The sequence below is a fragment of the Oncorhynchus mykiss genome, chromosome 13 (genome assembly GCF_013265735.2).
Source record: "Oncorhynchus mykiss isolate Arlee chromosome 13, USDA_OmykA_1.1, whole genome shotgun sequence".
Classification (NCBI taxonomy): domain Eukaryota; kingdom Metazoa; phylum Chordata; class Actinopteri; order Salmoniformes; family Salmonidae; genus Oncorhynchus; species Oncorhynchus mykiss.
The window spans coordinates 37,587,153-37,606,402 of record NC_048577.1 but is presented as its reverse complement, the minus strand read 5'-3'; the positions used below and the strand labels follow the sequence as shown (position 1 = coordinate 37,606,402).

Here is a 19,250-nt window from a genome sequence, read left to right as displayed (position 1 = left end):
ATGAATTGCAATTTGTACAATATGTTCAGAATTTGCCATACGTATATGTTATGAATTCCAATTGGTTGTGGCTAACGTTAGCTAGGTGGGTAGGTGGCTTACGCTAATGTTAGCTAGGCTAGGGTTAAGGTTAGGAGTTATGTTAAGGGTTAGCTAACATGCTAAGTAGTTGCAAAGTAGCTAAAATACTAATGTCCGTGATGAGATTCAAACACGCAACCTTTGGGTTACTAGGCGTCAGCGGTGTATACCAATCCATCCACCCCTATCAACCACCCTCCTTTCGTTTTTGCCTTAAGTAACCTTCCGTCTTATTTAGCCACACCAAACGTAACAAATCATACTAATTCTAGTGTCCCGGATATTCATTTACTATGTTACATCTAGTCTATTAGACCAGCCTGGGAATCTTTAGTGTCCTTCTAGTCAAGCGACAAAGCTTCATCCTCAAGTTGTCTTGTGAAATAAAACGACAGACTGCCTTATCTATGAGGACTGAGGACACAGTGTTGAGTAATGCCATTCATATTCATCTGGTAAAAGTCTAAATCCTAGTGGATCCCACTAGAAGGAATTCTAGGGAATCTACCTGCCTGTACACATGGTCTGTTTTTATTACATCACTGTCATTCTAGTAGAAATGTGATGGTTAACAGAGTAGTTTAGCATGCACCTCCTAGCAGCACACCTTGACACATGCAGACCATCCATAGTCTCTGCTTTATTTCAGTTACTGAACCAAGGGGTTGCACGCGGTGTAATTCCAATTTGTCTTAGGTTGTCAAAGTGTAATCTAGCAAAAATGTACTTATATCACAACATGGTAGCTAAACAACACCACCTCGCAATGTTTCTCTCTCTCTAATGCATTTGCTTTGATAATTCTTATCCCAGATTCTACAGAAACCCAAACAGCCCATCTCATCACAGACCTTGAACATGGCAGTCGTTCTGTGTGGTTAATGATGTGGAATTTGGGAGGGCTGGAGCAGGGATGGAAAGTGAGGGGAGCAGAGTGATATTGAGTGAATGATCTACTACAGTATCACTGCATAATGGTACCTGAAATCAGGGCAGTGAAACACAAATGCTCTGTGTGTGAGAGGGATGCAGAGGCATTAAGCTAGGTATTAATAAGTAACTCTATCCGTAAAGGTATCAACAGTTCAGTGAACAGTTTCAAGAACTACGATAGGCAAACGTCTAGTGTATTTGTTGGTGCCAGTGCAGCACACTGCGTCACAAGACTGGAACACAAGACTTACTGTCGCCGGGTTGACATAATGTGCTGTAGTGTACTGGCTTACTGTGCTGTGTGAGAGAACTGACTAGACCTACATAGGTCATACTACTATTACCAGGGATGCTCATAGTAATAGTGTGTACAGTAAATGTACTGTAAGGCTTCTTCTCTACTGAGCCTGAGGGAAGGGAACGCACCCACAGAGCTGCTGGTTGCTGCAGCAGCAGCCACTCGTTCTACGGTCTGTGTTACCATGGACACGGCTCACTGTGGAAAGATCTCTAGTGGCTGTCTCTCTCTGGGATTTATGTTAACTGTTATGGGGGCTTGGCTGTTGTGTTCAATGCTCTCACCCACCGGTGTGAAATTATACACACAGTACGTAACAGAGATGTCACACACATCCAAAGTTCAGTCTCTACACTGATAAGTGAACACTCAAACAGTAAGACAGGTGAATGTGAACAAATCAAACACTTGACAAAGCAACCTTTGGCTGTGTTTGTGCATGGATAAGCTCTCTCTTTCTGTATAAGTGTGTGTGTGTGTGTGTGTGTTTCTATTAGCTGTGGGGTTAGTGAGCATAGGGGGTGGGTGGGTGTGAGAAGGGGACAGAGATACACAGACACACTGATAGGGACAAAGTGAAAGGGAGAAAGAGAGAGCGAGGGGCATGAGGGAGGAGACTAACTATGACTGAACTATGAGTTGGCTGTGAGCATGAGAGAGCAACAGTGACCGAGATAGGGAGAGGATGTTTGATAAGCGGCTTGGGAAATGACTGTTTAAGTTTGTGCGTTGAATGCAGAGACATTGTGGAGCCGGACATGAGCAGTGACAGCAGCTCCAAGAAGCGCTATGTATCAACCCTCAGGATGTACATCGGCCCCACCAACACTTCCCCTGGGCAGGGAAAAAACATCCTGGCAGCCAGTATCACTTCTGCTACTGCCACTAGGACTGGGATAGACACAGCCTCTAGTACAGGTAAGAGTGTGTGTGTGTGTGTGTGTGTGTGTGTGTGTGTGTGTGTGTGTGTGTGTGTGTGTGTGTGTGTGTGTGTGTGTGTGTGTGTGTGTGTGTGTGTGTGTGTGTGTGTGTGTGTGTGTGTGTGTGTGTGTGTGTGTGTGTGTGTGTGTGTGTGTGCGTAATGTCTGTCAGTGTGTAGTGGTGTAGTATGTGGCAGTGATGGAGGGGTCTAGGAGTGTTGGCACTATTGGCATTGTTTTCTAGTTGTTCAGGTCAACATTGTAATAGACAAGTTAGAACAGACATTTATCCCAGTGGCTGCATAGCTGAGTGAACCCTAACCACACACCATGACAAAGCACTTCGCTTTCATTTACAGACAGTATATTTGCTTGTTTTACATGACAATGATAGTTATTGCTTTGGTTTCTGCTTGCCAGTTTGATATTGTAGATAACATGTTGTATTGTGTTTGGACTCTGTACTTCTTGACCACTGGCTTTTGTTTTGGCGTCGTTTATAGTTACCGTGTAAAACGTCCGCTGCCATCCTCCTAACAAAACACTTCAACTTGTATGTATCGAGATTTATTGTGTGTACTTCCTCGTACGTGCACCATCAAAGCGCACAGCATGTACAGCATTTCATGTATTTCCAGATTGCCCTAATTAGCATTGGCTTCATGCCCATTTACCAGAGAAGTGAAGGGTGCAGGAATCTACATGTCCAGTGGTTGTTTGTGAGTGCACTTAAAAGGCCATGTGGTTCTTGTTTTGAACAGCCTGAGGAAGGGGTTTGGAGAAAATAACATTAGTCCCCCCGCCCTCAGCCTCCTTTGTACATGTTTTGTGACTGTGTTTCTCTCAGAGTGCAGTATCCTAAACACCTGTAGTGTAGGATGACATTACTGTGACAGTTCCATCCGCACTGGAAAGTTAAAGAGGCGTGTAAAAGCAGAGTGAATTATATCGTGACGTTAGGGGGGGGGCTAACATTTTTACTTTACATTCATGAATCACGTGATAATCACAGCTAAATCAGTTCTAGAAGGCAGAAGGAGTTTGGAGGATCTGGAAGAGCTCACCAAATGGTCCAGAATGGAGTTCAAGCCTGAAAAAAGGGAAGTGTCCAGGAACGGTACCGATTCAAGATTGGAGAGGAGACCATCCCCACAGTCAGGATGGGTATGGTCCAGGGGAAGTGCTAAAGTTCTCTGGTCTAGAGTTACCAAGGTGGTCCACCTCGAGCCTGGGGAAGTGGGAAGAGCCTGGGGAAGTGGGAAGAGCCTGGGGAAGTGGGAAGAGCCTGGGGAAGTGGGAAGAGCCTGGGGAAGTGGGAAGAGCCTGGGGAAGTGGGAAGAGCCTGGGGAAGTGGGAAGAGCCTGGGGAAGTGGTACAGGGCTGAGCTCAATGACAGAGAGTGTGAAGGAGATGCTCTTGCAAGCTGACACGTGGATGACATCTCTGAAGAAGAGCGGCCTGCCAGGAAAGTTTAAGGGATGTGGCTACCAACACAGAGTACTTCCCAGACTCCTCTGGCCACTGCTTGCCTATGAGGTACCTCTTTCAACAGTGGAGGCACCAGAGGAAAATTAACAACTTCCTCGGGAGATGGCTGGCGGTCCCAAGAAGCTACTCCTTCATCTGCCTGTACAGCACAGACAGCAAGCTGCAGCTGCCAATAAAACATTTTTTTTGTAGAGGAGCACAAGGCAACAAAAGCACGTTAGGCTATGATGCTATGGGACAGCAAGGATGAGAGGGTTTGCCAGGCAGAGATCGAGGTCAGGAAAAAACAGGGCAGCTGGACATGCTGGAAGAGCGTGCAAGAGAGGGCACTCACCTGGCAAGACATCTGGAACATGGAAGTTTCTGCTTTTCTCTGTGTATGATGTGTTGCCCACACCAACAAACCTCCACACATGGGGGTTGGCAGAGAGCCCCAGCTGCACACTATGTGGATGACCAGCCAACCTGGAGCACGTGTCCTCTTGACAAACAGCTCTGACCAATGGAAAGTTCAGGTGTCAGCATTACCAAATACTGACTTGGGACTGGCCGCGGGACTGGAGCAAGCAGGGAGAAAGCCCAAACATCTCACCTAGGCCCCCTTTTTCATCCACTTCCTCAGGCCAGGAGAAAGCGCAGCAAAGGGAACAAGGACCAAAGGGATCCTTTTCACAGTAGGTGACTGGGAGATGTCGGCCAAGAGAAGATAGCCAGCACAAGCCTCAGACCAGATATCGTTCTCTGGTCTAGAGGACCAAGCAGGTGGTCCTCATCGAGCTCACAGTGCCCTGGGAGGAGAGGATAGAGGAGGCACATGAGTGGAAGCTCGAGAAATACCATGAGGTATTCTTGAGTCAGCAGAATGGATGGAGAGCCTGGAATCTGTCAGTTGAGGTCGGCTGCAGGAGCTTCGCAGGCCAATCACTCTAGAGAACCCAGGGGGTGCTCAGCATTGATGGAGACGCAAGGGAGAAGCTAGTGGCTGACGTCAGCAAGCAGACAGTGTCATCCTGTTGCATCTGGCTGAAGATTAATGCCAGGGATCAATGTTAAGATGCAAATAAAGATAGAAGTTTATTGTTGTCAATAAATATGTATTGTTGCATAACAAACAGATTTACAATTCAGATACTGTGAGATGTTTTAGTGCCAAGATGTTGGCTGTGTGCTACTGCACTCTTTATACTAATTTGGTGATCTGGTGGAGAAACAGAGGAAGTGTCTCAGTGTTTCTGCTGCAGATGTTTTGGTTCAGGCTTATTTTCCCAATATACATGTGTGGGTTTGGGCTATTTGTGTCTGTGTTGTAGACAATATAGTAGGTGTCACGGTATGCTGGAGTCTTTCCTGTAACAGGGAGAGCTGATAAATACTCTGCTAGATGAGAGATGTGGTTAGCACATTTAGAGCAGAGGAAGAACAGAAATACAAAAGCAGCGATAAGGAAACGTTGTCAGTAATGCAAGATGACAGGCCAGGCTGAACACCCCGCTGTTAGTGCCGGTAGGCTGACCAAAAGTGTTTTAGCAGTTGTTTTCCCCCAGGGTGAGAAAACAGAGTGGCCAAATTCCACCCAAAGTAGTAGTTCTACCGGTATCCAAGTGCTACAGTACATGTACAAATTACCTCGACTAACCTGCACCTCCGCACATTGACTCGGTACCGGTACCCCTTGTATATAGCCTCGCTATTGTTACTTTTTATAATTTTTTACTTTAGTTTGTTTGGTAAATATTTTCTTAACTCTTCTTGAACTACACTGTTAGTTAAGGGCTTGTAAAGTAAGCATTTCACGGTAAGGTCTACACTTGTTGTATTCGGCGCATGTGACAAATAAAGTTGGATTTGAGTGTTGATTGATTGATTAACTTCAGAGCACATGCACAAAGACGTTATATGTACGTGTGGTTGTTTCACATGCCAAAGCCACACAGCTATAGGAGCCTGCGTATACGGCTGTCATAGAACAGATGGCCTGCTGTATGAATTTCAAATGTCTTATGATACTCTCTGTCCCCTGACCCCTGACCCCCGTCCCACTCACCCCCTGTTACCCTGTCTCTCACCCCACCTGCACCATCTCATCCAGGGAGCAGCTGCCCCACACCTACCCCTCTCAGAGGTCTGGATCCACCCCTGTTCACAGAGCCATTGGAGGACTGCTCGGCGGATGAAGGAAGTGACATCACACTCCGAGGGGTTATCACAGGAAGTCAGCCAATCAGTGTGTCCTGGCTGCACAATGGTGAGCTGAGGACTGGCCTTATTCTCCATGTCTTGCACAGTTTGGCTCTATGCCATTTAGAATTCAGCATTATGTCCTGGCTGCACAATGGTGAGCTGAGGACAGGCCTTATTCTCCATGTCCTGCACAGTTTGGCTCTATGCCATTTAGAATTCAACACTATGAATTTGAATAGAAAATGTCTTCATTAAAATCAATTTCCACTATGACATTTTATATCCATTGCTTTATATCCATTGCCAAATGGACTTGAACGCCCAAACAACAAGGTAAATAAAAAGCACATTTGTGTCACTCTGCTGCCTATATTGAAAATTAGTACTACCTTGTGATGTTTTTTAGTTCCTTATATATCACCACGTTAGAAGGATAAGAAACTGCTTTCAAGTGATACTGCTCACGCTCCTCCGTTAACGCCTTAATTCAATTTTCATTTCAGGGTAGTGGGTGTTCACCCTCCCACACACTCAGTTTTTCTCCCTTTATGCCGGTCTCTCTCTTTCACATTCACACTCTCTGAGACACACACACACACTGAAGCTGAGGACCAGTGTCAGTGGCCTGAGCTCTGAGAGAGTTTCATGTGGCTGTATATGGGTGTTCCCGTGGGCAGGTGAGGCAGTGTTTTTTGGGGAGCCCCTCTTCGATGGCAGTGAGACGAGGCTGGTGGTGAGGGAATGCCTACCTGAGGACGCGGGCGCCTACACCTGTGTGGCAGAGAACCGAGCGGGCAAGACCTCCAGCAGCGCAGCTGTGTGTGTGAGAGGTAAGACGACACACACACACACAATGCTGAAGTGAGCTCAGATCACTGGTGTACCACACACAGGTCAGCGAAACTTTAGGATGTCACTTGCTCAGATGATACAGCCTGTGGCTTTATTTTGCATGAACACCAACAACACAAAGGGTTAATTAACTGCACTCCAGTAAAAGTTTAGATTCTGATTGTTGTGTTTTTTTTTTCTTCTTTTGTCCCTTCTGTTACGGGATACGAAACTGAAATTGTCCCCTGATGGAAACAATGCAGACTTCGAGACTATCTGCGGAGTCCTGAACGCAACTTCACACACTTCCCCTCCCCTCAACAACAGCATTATGGAGAACAGAGGCTCAAAGTTACTACTGTCATCCAACAATGACAGTGTGTTCAGACAACCCAGCTCCCCAAGAAGCTCTAACACCCCGAGCCCAGGAGGACCCCGAAAAGGTAGAACATGAACTCATTATAGACTATCTCTTATACCCTGAGTGTACAAAACATTAGGAACACCTTCCTAAAATTGAGTTGCACCCCCTTTTGCTCTCAGAACTGCCTCAGTTTGTTGGGGCATGGACTCTATAAGGTTTTGAAAGCGTTCCACAGAAATGCCGGCCCGTGTTGACTCAAATGCGTCCAACAGTTGTGTCAAGTTAACTGGTGGACCATTCTTGATACACCCGGGAAACTGTTGAGCGTGAAAAACCCAGCAGTGTTGCAGTTCTTGACACATTCAAACTGGTGCACCTACTACCATACCATGTTCAAAGGCACTCAAATATTTTGTCTTGCCCAGTCACCCTCTGAATGGCACACACACACAATCCATGTCTCAAGGCTTAAAAATCATTCTTTAACCTGCCTCCTCCCCTTCCTCTACACTGATTGAAGTGGATTTAGCACGTGGCATCAATAAGGGATCATAGCTTTCACCGGGATTCACCTGGTTAGTCTATGTCATGAAAAGAGCAGGTGTTTTTAATGTTTTGGACACTCAGTGTATATCTATTTCATATTGTATACAACTCTTTAAAGCAGGCAAGGTTATTTCTGCAAAAATGATCAATTTACTTTTGGCTCATTTCCAAAGACATTAATATGTTTTCTGTCCAGCACACTATGGGTTATTATGGACACCTGGTTATTTTCTCGTCATTCAGATGAACCACATCAGTCATATTTGGCATTAATCACTTCAACCAATCAAGGCTTAGTTCAACAACGGGAGTGTCTGCATGGACGTCTCATCCTGCTGACTGCCTTTGTACCGTGTCCCTTGTTCTGTAGATGAATGCTGCTTTGTTCTGCTCTCTGTCCAGCACCATGTATGGGAAGACACAGTCCACAGTAGCATAGCTAAACCTAGAGACAGGTGGGTGTGTCCAAATACCCATACTAGCGTACTACAAAGTAAAACTGCATAGTCATTTTGGCATTTCAACTAGTAGGCAGGTAGCCTAGTGGTTAGCGTGTTGGACTAGTAACCGAAAGGTTGCAAGATCAAATCCCTGCGCTGACAAGGAACAACTCTGTCAGTCTGCCCCTGAACAAGGCAGTTAACCCACTGTTCCTAGGCTGTCATTGAAAATAAGAATTTGTTCTTAACTGACTTGCCAGGGAAAAATAAATAAAAACATGAACTCGTCTTTTCCAACTCATGTGTTTGACAACAACTGATAATCAGATAACTTGATCTGCTGTACCAAAATGAACGAATGACAAGAGTCAACGCAATCGCGCATTAGATGACGAAATTTCACATACTATAAAACGTTATTTTTTTTGCATACTATTTAGTACTCTGGTTTTCAGACCATTTTGTCAACAGAAACTGTAATTATTAATTTGCTATGTGAGGCTTATATGATCGAATAGAAGTTTTGCAATTGTTAGGTTGTTACGAATGCTCTGATAAGTGGACACGTGTCATTTTCGGCAATTTACCCCCAAAATACTTTATATTGGAGTTGTTCCTGTTGTCATAGAGATAAAGGACTCATCATGGATATAACCCGTTTTAGCATGGATGTTGCCATTGAGGGCTTCCACCATTTTAAACTAGTCAACCAGGTGGAGATTCCAATGAGTTGGGAGCAATCAGCCAATGATGAAGGAAATTTACTACTTTAAAATGGAGAAGCCCATGCTGTCACAGACACTATAATGGCACAGATAAAAATATGAGCCCTCTCATTGGCTAGAATGGTCTGACCTGATCTAGCTTGCCTTCCATATTTGAGGACATGTATTTCCATTGTTAGAGCTTTCACTTGAATATCTTGTCAATATAATAGACCATCTTTGTTTATGGTCCAGAGAGAGCTTAGCCACGCCCTCCCACACCCCTATCACTAACTACCTGCACCTGTGATCTCATCTCACATCACCTCCGTTCCACCAGTCTCCACAGAAGTCACGCCAAAGAAGAGAGCCAGCTCAGGGACAGGTAAAGATACACACTAGTCTTTCTCTCTCCCTTCCTCTGTGAACAAGCCAAGAGCTGCACCCGTCTCTCTTTCAATGCATTTATTCTGTATATCATGTCCAGTTGTTGTCCTTGCTTTCATCTATTGTGTTAATATCAACCCATCGCTTTTGAATCCTATTGTCGTCCAGCCTCAGATACTAGAGCTACACATTTAGTTTGACCCTTTGTACTCTTCTGTATTGCAAGTGTGTATTGTGCTGCTGTGGTGAGGGACTTTGCTCTGGTCTGGGTAAGGCTAGAGTGTTATTGTGTATGAACTGGGTAAGGCTAGAGTGTTATTGTGTATGAACTGGGTAAGGCTAGAGTGTTATTGTGTATGAACTGGGTAAGGCTAGAGTGTTATTGTGTATGAACTGGGTAAGGCTAGAGTGTTATTGTGTATGAACTGGGTAAGGGTGTTACCAGGTAGAACCATAAAAGGATGTATAGTTCACACGGGCCACCAGTTGCCCATCCCTGACTTAATTGCATACTTTTGTGTAGGTAACTTGTAACTTTGTCATTAGATTTAGGCTTACATCGTTCTGTGGATTGCCCAGAATCTGATTTGTCATAATTTAATGTATGCTGGCTGTCCAGTCTTATCAGTTGCCTCTAATCTGTGTGTAAGAAAGAGGAAAGTTGTTTACAATTAGGCCAGTAAATGAATAATTTTATTCAATTTGAAATGGAGTGATTTTTAAAATAGGGCTGTTTGTTAGGCTAGACGGGCATCAGTTGAATGCATTCCATGGGAGGTTTTGTGACGTCAGTCCCTCTCGTCTCAAAGAGAAAGTGCTTTAATACACTCACGCCAATTAGAACAGAAGTGCAGCTTTATCACAGTGGTTTTAGTCAAATGTACCATACCGATTTGACTACTGACCAGAAAGAGGCCGTGTCCACAAAGCCCTTTGGGTATTTGCTCTTAAAATGAATTCTCTTCTGTAATATAATGTCAGGGTTATAAGGAAGTCATCTGTCCCTGGTTATAAATGATATCTAACCATTTCTATCTTCAGCATACTGGATAACAGTATTGGCATTTCATTTACATTGAAAATGAATGTTTGGTCTGTATGCTTTACCATGTTATGTACTGGTGTGTGTGTGTGTGGACGTTTTGTAGTTTAACTTGTTGGATCCTCATGGTTTCATAAGGACTGCTCCTGCTTGTGTGGTATGTCATCTGTGTTTGGTCATGAAAGCCTCCCTGCAGACCCGCACACTTAAACCCATACACACAAACACAACATCCGTACAAACAAACAACCAGAACCACTCATACACACACCATAACACTTACATGTACAAGAACGCACACAGTTCTCACACGCAGTTAATAGTGTTTTGTAAACAAATAATTATTGTGGACTCTAGTCAAAACTGGGTTTACCCTGTCTTTCACAGCCTCGTTGCAGTTTAAGGATCCCCCATCCCACATTGAGGCACGGCTAGGAGAGACAGCCCGTCTGACGTGTGTGTTCTGTGGAAGTCCCCCTGTGGTGTCCTGCTGGATACGAAATAAAGAACCGGTACCAATATTATTTTCTGAAGAGTAAACAAGTATCACTAGCCTTCTTTTCAAAGCCTTCTGAGCATGTGAGTGTACAGTTTGTCTTTTTGCCTCTCTCTTTCTCTCTCTCTCTGTCTCTGTCTCTGTGTGTGTGTAGGTTGTAGATGGGTCTGAGTTGTGGGTAGAGAGCAGTGATCAGAGCAGTACGTTGGTGATAGCAGAGCCAGGACCTGAGCACTCAGGACGCTACACCATTGTAGTACGAGACCGCAAGAGCTCGGCGCAGCACACCCTCGCTCTTTCTGTCATAGGTAAATAACACTTGCAAAATATTTCTGTGTTTTTGTGCCGAACCTGTTTGTAACCTGTGCCGTGTCTTCCTGGTCCCAGAGCGGCCCCAGTCCCCAGCCTCCAGCCCTGTGGTGTCTCTCCTCTCTGTCTCTCCTCTCTGTTTGGTCCTGTCCTGGTCTGGGCCCTGCTACGACGGAGGCAGTGCTGTCCTGGGCTACGTGGTGGAGGTGAGGAGGAAAGGCCCCGCTGAGTCTGGGGGCTGGAGTGAGCTCACAGCCCATTGCAAGAGTACTTCTTACAAGGTGCGCGCCGGGCTTGAGCCTCAGGGGGAGTACTGCTTCCGGGTGAGGGCCTACAACGTGGTGGGGGTGAGCGAGCCCAGTGAGGAGTCTCAGCTTATCAAGATGGAGCAGATAGGTGAGCCATGTCGGTGTCTAGTTGATTGGTTCCAGCAGGAGTCGTATACTGTGAACTTCATCATGTGTGGCTGTATATTGTGTGGCTCAGTTGGGAGAGCATGGCGCTTGCAACGCCAGGGTTGTGGGATCGATTTCCGCGGGGGACCAGTACAAAAAAATGTATCCACTCACTACTGTAAGTCGTTCTGGATAAGAGTGATTGCTAAATTACTCAAATGTAAAATGTTAATCGAGTTTGTTTGTTACATGGACTTCACGCCAGCTGCAGAGAGGAACACATTTCAACAAGACTTCAACTCAATCTGTTTCCTATAGATTAGAAATCAATAGCGTGCATTAGATGCATCGTATCGGATGACTGACAGCTCACATGTCTGTCTCTGTGTGTGTGATCTGTAGCTGAGCCACAAGAGGAGGAGTCTCCTCGGACATATGAGGACGTCACCATCGACTCCACCCACAAGGTCACTGATCACTACAATGTACTGGAGAAACTGGGAGTGTGAGTATCTCCCATGAAGCATTACACAAAACACACACATGCCTGTGTATAATGCCGTGTTGATAACAAAATGAGTTCAACTCACTGCCACCAGATCAGCAGGTTTAGCGATAACCTCTCTTATCCTCTGGTAGGTTGACATGAACAAAGATGTCTGTTCATCTAGACAAGGGACACTCACTATCTCGTTTCATGCCAGCTCTTGTTCACAAATGTTTTTCAAGTGGGGAAAAAAAAAGTTCCCTCCCCTCTGAAATGTCAAAGACATGACTGATCTAGCCTTGACAAAAACACTTGTTGGTTCAGTGTTTAGTCAACAGAGAGGGGAATATTGCATCACAGAGGAGAGAGAAGTGTTCAAACAGCAACCCTGATCAACTCTGTTTAGTCAGAATAAGGGATGTGGTTTAATTTTCTGACCCACTCACTCTACCATGTCTTTTACACGTGTAAGTATCTCTACTGACACCTAGCTCTCCCTCCTCTGAACTCGTACAGTATGAAGGCAGAGAGTTGTCTAAGTGATTTAGTCGTTAGGACCATAGAATATAATATTTTAATTCTAGCACTGTAGTTAGAACACTGAGTTTTTCCTGACCATGAAGTCCCTAGTGAAACCCCCAGAGTTTTTCTTGGTCAGGTCTTATGGTCAGGTATAACTTGGAGACAGCAATCCTTCCTTTACATTCCTGGTCAGATCTCCAGATGGAGAAAGTTGTTCTGGAGCCATGATTAAACAGACGGTTTGGCACCGATTACCATTGCATTATTGTCCATGGGGTTCGCAGCTCTGTGTGTCTATGTACTGTATGTCTATAGCAGGGGTGGGCAAAGTACAGATCCATCCCACGAGGCCATTCGATCCGGCCTGCGGGAGGTTTGAGAATTTATACATTTTTGGGGGAAATTCTGATTATTATAGGTAAAAAAAAAAAAACACTCCAGGCAACTCTTGAACATCTATAACTAGATATAAAGTTTGTAGAAATGATAATGGACTGATATAACTGCCCTTTTTCTGGCCCGCAAATTTATTTTGACAAACAAATCGGTCCCCCAAAAAATCTGCGGGGCCCTTTGTTTAATTTTTAAATCCAGATGTTTGCCCGCCCCCCTACACGCATTAATGTAATCATAGACTGATTCTGATTTGTATGGACAAAAGTGTCTCATCAATCCATTGCATGGATGGTAATATTAATGCAAAGCAACTCTATTCGCTCTGTTTATGTGTAAAGCACATACTTGGCCATACTTATTCTTCCGCTGCCACCTGTAGGGCCAAAACCGTAAAAGCTACCAACACCAAAACAACTTTCAAATGTGCAGGCTGACCCTCTTGCAGTGTGCTTGGAAAAAAACTTTTTGATACCACTTATACTTTTCAGCTCCATAGGCTTGAACCATTTAAAACTACCAACACCAAAACAACTAACATTTGCAGTGGTACTGTTGGTAAAAAATAAAACTGTTTTGATATTACATATACGTTTCACACTACCACACTATTTGCATGAATCCCAATGGATTTCAGGGGTCATAGACTTGAATGGGAAAAATGACTACTAGTCCTCCACCGTTTTAAGCTAGAAACGCCATTGAAAGTTTAAAACGTGCAGACCAGTCTGGAATAGGTTGCTTGTATACTGACCACAACCACGCAACTACTGACCACAACGACTGACCACCGCTACAAACCCCACCCTGACGTTGACATGTGCAGACTGGCTCAATATAGATCCCTTCAACACAACTTGTTGCTATCATTCCTACTTCACAAACTATAAAGCTGGTTGTATCCCCGTTCATTTCAATGGCGGAATGCAGGCTTCGACATTAACTGATATCAGTGCCACAACATGTTGAGAGCTTAAAAACACTTTATATGGCTTATGATGATATACTGTAGTGCACTCTCTACCCTACTATAGCAGCCCACAATAACCCATTATAGTAACTCCACACCTACAGCCAATCTAAAATAGGTCACCATCACTAACCTGTAGCCTATGAAAAACATATTACTACCATTATTACTACAGCCGCCACTACCACATCTTTCATTCCTGTGAAAAACACCTAAAGAGGAGCAAGCAAACCACACTTTCTAGTTAATGACGTCGATCCCCTGTGACACTCCGCAGGGGGAAGTTTGGCCAGGTGTTCAAACTGACTCACAAGCAGACGGGCCGTGTGTGTGCCGGAAAGTTCTACAAGGGCCGGCGGGCCAAGGAGAGGGAGGCGGCCCGTAAAGAGATAGAGCTGATGAACTACCTGCACCACCCCAAACTGGTCCAGTGTCTGGGGGCCTATGATCTCAAGCCAGAGATGGTCATGGTCATGGAGTTGTAAGTATAGAATCTAGACAACAACCATTGACCACAATACATGGCAGTGGAGGCCATGGAGCCCTGTAGAAGTAAATGCATGAGGTCCCCTGTCACTGATGTGAATTGAGTTGGATTGAAGCAAGTTGAAAATACAACCTCATTGACCCTGTGATTGTATGTGTGCAGCATTGCCGGAGGTGAGCTGTTTGAGCGTATAGTGGACGACAGCTTTGTGCACACAGAGCCGGCCAGTGTGCACTACATGCAGCAGATCGTGGAGGGGATGGGCTACATGCACCAGCAGAACATCATCCACCTGGACCTGAAGCCTGAAAACATAGTGTGTGTTGACCACACTGGCACGCGCATCAAGATCATTGACTTTGGCCTGGCCAGCAAGCTGGGTGAGTGTGGGGATGGCTGGGGGACAGAGCACTATACAGAGCCCTATGAATGGTGCTGCAGGTTTTGGAAGCATTGTTGGTTTGCATTGCAACACCTGGAAAATGAATGTCTCCCTCTGTGTTCACTGTGATATATGGGCTGTGTCTTAAATGGTACCCTATTACCTATATAGGGAATAATTTTTGATCAGGGCCCATAGGGCTGTGTTTAAAAAGGCCCTGGTCCAAATTAGTGCACTATGTAGGGAATAGGGTGTCATTTGGGACTTAACCACTATGTAGGATATAGGGTGTCATTTGGGATTCATCCTCATTACCCTGAGGTGTTGTCTCTCCTCCAGACCCCTCCACTCCCCTGAAGGTGATGCACGGGACACCAGAGTTTGTGGCTCCAGAGGTGATTGGCTATGAGCCTGTTAGCTTAGCTACAGACATGTGGAGCATTGGAGTCATCTGCTATATATTGTGAGTACTAAGGCAATTTTCTGTTTCATTTGTTCTCAATTAGACATTCTTCTCTACCTACAGCAGGACTTGACAAAATGTAGCTTTTCTGCCACCTAGTGGCCACACATTGCTATTGCTCATAAATCAAGTTCAAATGCGTGTGTCTGCATACGTGTGTGTCTGCATGCGTGCGTGTGTTCAGACTGAGTGGCGAGTCTCCCTTCCAGGGTAATAGTGAAGCAGAGACCCTGGCCTTGGTGACTGGTGCTCAGTGGGAGTTTGATGAGGAGAGCTTTGAAGAGATCACTGACCAGGCCAAAGACTTCATCAGCTCCCTGCTCAACAAGGAACCAAGGTCTGGGACAACACCATATTCCATATATACCTGTACCAATATATATATAGTCTCTGAGTGACTGTCTATGGATGAGCCTAGCTCTGTCTCCCCTCTAACCCTCCCCATCTGTCCTCTAACCCTCTCTCTGTTCCCAACCAGGCGCAGGATATCCTGTGACGAGGCTCTGGTCCACTCCTGGATAGCTGAGCCCATCTCGGCAGACCCCAGCACCACCAAGTGTCTCTCCAAGGAGAAGATGAAGAGGTACCTCGCCAAGCAGAAGTGGAAGGTAGGTAGTGGGTTCCCCACCAAGATGACACTTTGTATTTTACTTTTCAGTTCTTTCATTCTTCCATCATCCCCCAGTTGGTGTGTGAAACTGACTGAAGCCTCTCTGTGTATCTCCTGTAGAAAACAGGGAAAGCCCTGCTGGCGCTGAAGAGGATGGCTCTCCTGTCTAAAGCCGATGGGCCTGGCTCTCCCACCACCCCTGCAGAAGGTGAGACCTCCCTCCATACTTCCAAAACCTGCCATACCCAATACAAACCATGGCAGTTTCTCATAACCCTACCATTCCCCACACACACACACACACAGTTTTATAATTGGAAAGTGATACAAATTGAGGCAACGGTATGCTTTAGGACCATGCAGACCCACTTCTAAAACCAAAGTTGGGCCCCTAGTGACATATGACCCTGTTAGCCCGGTCAACCAGATGAGCGCTACGTATACCATTGGTTGACCTGTCCTCAGTCTGGCTGACCAGGCTATGACTCTGTTGTGAGCCTTGACCCTGTGTCTGACCCCTGACAGACAGCCCCCTGAGTCCTGAGGCAGAGCAGGCCTTGCAGTCTCTAGAGGTCAAACTCCAGGGGGTGCCCCAGTTCTCCCTGACCCCAACGGACCAGACTGTCTCCCAGGGCTCCACCGCCCGCCTCTCCTGTCACCTCACAGGTACCTACCTATACACTGCATTCCACTACAAACTGCTTCCATCTCAATCGTTTTGTTAGACACGTTTGGTTGACCGAATTACACATTCAGCTGGGGCTTGTAAGGATTTTAAAGGCTTTGTTTGAAAGTTGGACATGGATGAAGAGCCATCTTGCCTTACTAAGTCCCTTGCTCAAGGACACACCTCTGCATCCTGCGGTGTAAAACACGTTAAGCTTTTTAGTTCAAGTGTGTAACTACATTCCATTCCTGAGCTCTTGTCATTGGATGTTTCCTCTCTCACGCCTCCTTTCAGGGTATCCTGACCCAGAGGTGGTGTGGTTGAGGGGGGAGGGGCCTCTGGAGGAGTCATCCCGGGTGCAGATAGAGTATGAAGAGGATGGGCTCTGCACCCTGGTCCTGTCCCAGGTCGGGCCAGAGGACTCGGATGTTTACACCTGTCGGGCCACCAACGACCATGGGAAGGCACTGTGTTCAGCCAAACTCATAGTAAAGGAATAGGTTTGTTCAGAACTGTGAATATGTATTGAAACACAAACGAGCAAATGTGCAGAAATTCAGACGCCCATGTTTGTGAAGTGTCTTTCAATCGTTCCAGAAAATGGTGTGTAGCGCTTGAACCACTAACTCGGTACATTACGGCTCTGGTGAAACAACTCTTTGATTTCTGATCGAAAACCTCTAAGTCCTGCTAGTTATTTTGGACATGGGTATGAAAATGGTAATCCTGTGAATTAAGACTACTATTAAGACACTGGCTCTATTGACAGTAAATGAATCTTTTTGCACCAGGTATGATTGTTAAACATTTGCCAGATGTAAGTTTAATGTGATGTATTGTAACTGCTATGAATTTGGAATCATGTCTTTTTCCCAGTGAACCGTTACTGTACAAACATTTTATAGTTGCCTCGAAGACCAATGGCTTTTAATTTTTTACAGTTATGTCCACCAGATGACAGCATCTTCTTTTGACAAAGAGTTTGTCTTGTGGTGGAACAGCAGCCTTGTGGAAAGTGTGACAATAAAAGACAGGAAGCATAATTCCACAGCATTGTAACCCCACTGTGTTACAGATGACTATGTTGTGTCTACTAACTTAACTGGATTCAGATTCTTTGAAACTTTAAAGGCGATTTCCAATTGAGGTGGTTTGCTGTAAATGCAGTTGCCACTGACATTGCCTTTTTAAATGTCAATCGGGCTACAACGTGGAACTTCTGCGATACGGATTGAATACAACCCTTATATAAAGTCATTTCAACAATTTAGCTGTGTTGAAATGTGTTCCATGTTTACACGGGGAAGAGCAGGAATCCGCTGAAGGTGTTGTAGTACATGGTGTTGTCATAGACCAGCCTGTTATCCTGTAACTCAACATGGACATGATCTCCCACCTCCAGAGGAATGCCCACTGAGTTGCTGCCACTGTCATGGGCATCGGTTCCTACAGTGTCCCAGACAGACACCAGCCTCTGGCCATTCTTGGTCAAGCACACCACAGAATTAGGAGGGGTGTTCAGGTTGTTCATCATCGTGAAACAGAAGTAGTAAATTCCTTTGACAGTGGCAGTGAAGATACCTGTAGGGACATAGCATTTACTAAACACAACACATGATGCAACACACACACAGAGAATATCTAGTACCCGTGGCAGGGTTGTAGGTTTGAGAAGACCTTGTACTGCAGGGGCATGGGAGCGGTGAGAGGTCCAGTGTCCCCTGTGCCTGTCTCCCGGAGAGAGATACAGGATGGATGAGATTATCTATCTTGAACTGTCAGTTGTATTAATGTCGTCAAAGATCAGAGGCTGTTAGAAAGTTAAATATAGGATAATCCCTGTAATAGAGGCAATGGGGGGATAGGAGGTTGGTGACATGTGAAAAGCGCTATATTACCTCCAGTTAGTCTCTTCAGCTCCTCCACTTCATTCGCACTGTTTTTTAACCGGCTCTCCATGAGTCTTGTTATCCCCCATAGTTCCCAGTTTCTCCCCCAAGGCTCCTAGTTTCTCTCCAATAGAGATCAGTTCTTTCATCAGAGAACCAGTGTCAGATGGGAAGCATGCTTTCTGGTCCTTGTGGTCTCCCTGACCCTGTCAAACAGACAGCATAGTGCCAGCAAAAAGACTGCAATACCCTTCATTCTCAAAGCCTTCTGAAACCTTTCCTGCAGCATCGTTCTGTATTGTTTCTCAGCCCAGTCTTCCTCTGTATATTGTGCACTTGTCAAATATTGCACAAGATGCTGGAAACTTTGAGGTGGTTAACAGAGGGAAAATACAGACTTGCGCAAAAAGACAAATGAAAAGTAGTCTGTCCTCGTGCTCCTAGACCTTAGTGCTGCTTTTGATACCGTCGATCACATTCTTTTGGAGAGCTGGGAAACCGAAATTGGTCTACACGGACAAGTTCTGGCCTGGTTTAGATCTTATCTGTCGGAAAGATATCAGTTTGTGTCTTGATGGTTTGTCCTCTGACAAATCAACTGTAAATGTCAGTGTTCCTCAAGGTTCTGTTTTAGGACCACTGTTTTCACTATATATTTTACCTCTTGGGGATGTCATTCGAAAACATATGTTAACTTTCACTGCTATGCGGATGACACACAGCTCTACATTTTGATGAAACATGGTGAAGCCCCAAAATTGCCCTCGCTGGAAGCCTGTGCTTCAGACATAGTGGGGCAAAAAAGTATTTAGTCAGCCACCAATTGTGCAAGTTCTCCCACTTAAAAAGACGAGGCCTGTAATTTTCATCATAGGTACACTTCAACTATGACAGACAAAATTAGAGAAAAAAATCCAGAAAATCTCACTGTAGGAATTTTAATGAATTTATTTGCAAATTATGGT

General features: G+C 45.2%; 1 protein-coding gene across 2 annotated transcripts; it reads left to right on the top strand.

Moving 5' to 3' along the window:
* Positions 1-1,874: 1,874 nt before the first annotated feature.
* On the top strand, positions 1,875-17,455 carry LOC110486267 (myosin light chain kinase, smooth muscle). 2 transcript variants are annotated; one of them, XM_021557724.2, is made up of 17 exons: positions 1,875-2,230; positions 5,810-5,965; positions 6,579-6,731; positions 6,996-7,175; positions 9,127-9,171; positions 10,603-10,727; positions 10,866-11,019; positions 11,099-11,416; positions 11,818-11,920; positions 14,065-14,268; positions 14,437-14,654; positions 14,996-15,119; positions 15,304-15,456; positions 15,598-15,727; positions 15,850-15,937; positions 16,255-16,395; positions 16,691-17,455. In XM_021557724.2, the coding sequence occupies exons 1-17, from the start codon at positions 2,071-2,073 to the stop codon at positions 16,894-16,896; spliced, it is 2,658 nt and encodes an 885-aa protein (XP_021413399.2). In that variant the 5' UTR covers positions 1,875-2,070; the 3' UTR covers positions 16,897-17,455. The 2 variants fall into 2 exon arrangements, with proteins under 2 accessions (XP_021413399.2, XP_021413400.2); XM_021557725.2 differs by lacking the exons at positions 1,875-2,230; positions 5,810-5,965 and adding an exon at positions 6,044-6,055.
* Positions 17,456-19,250: the final 1,795 nt, after the last annotated feature.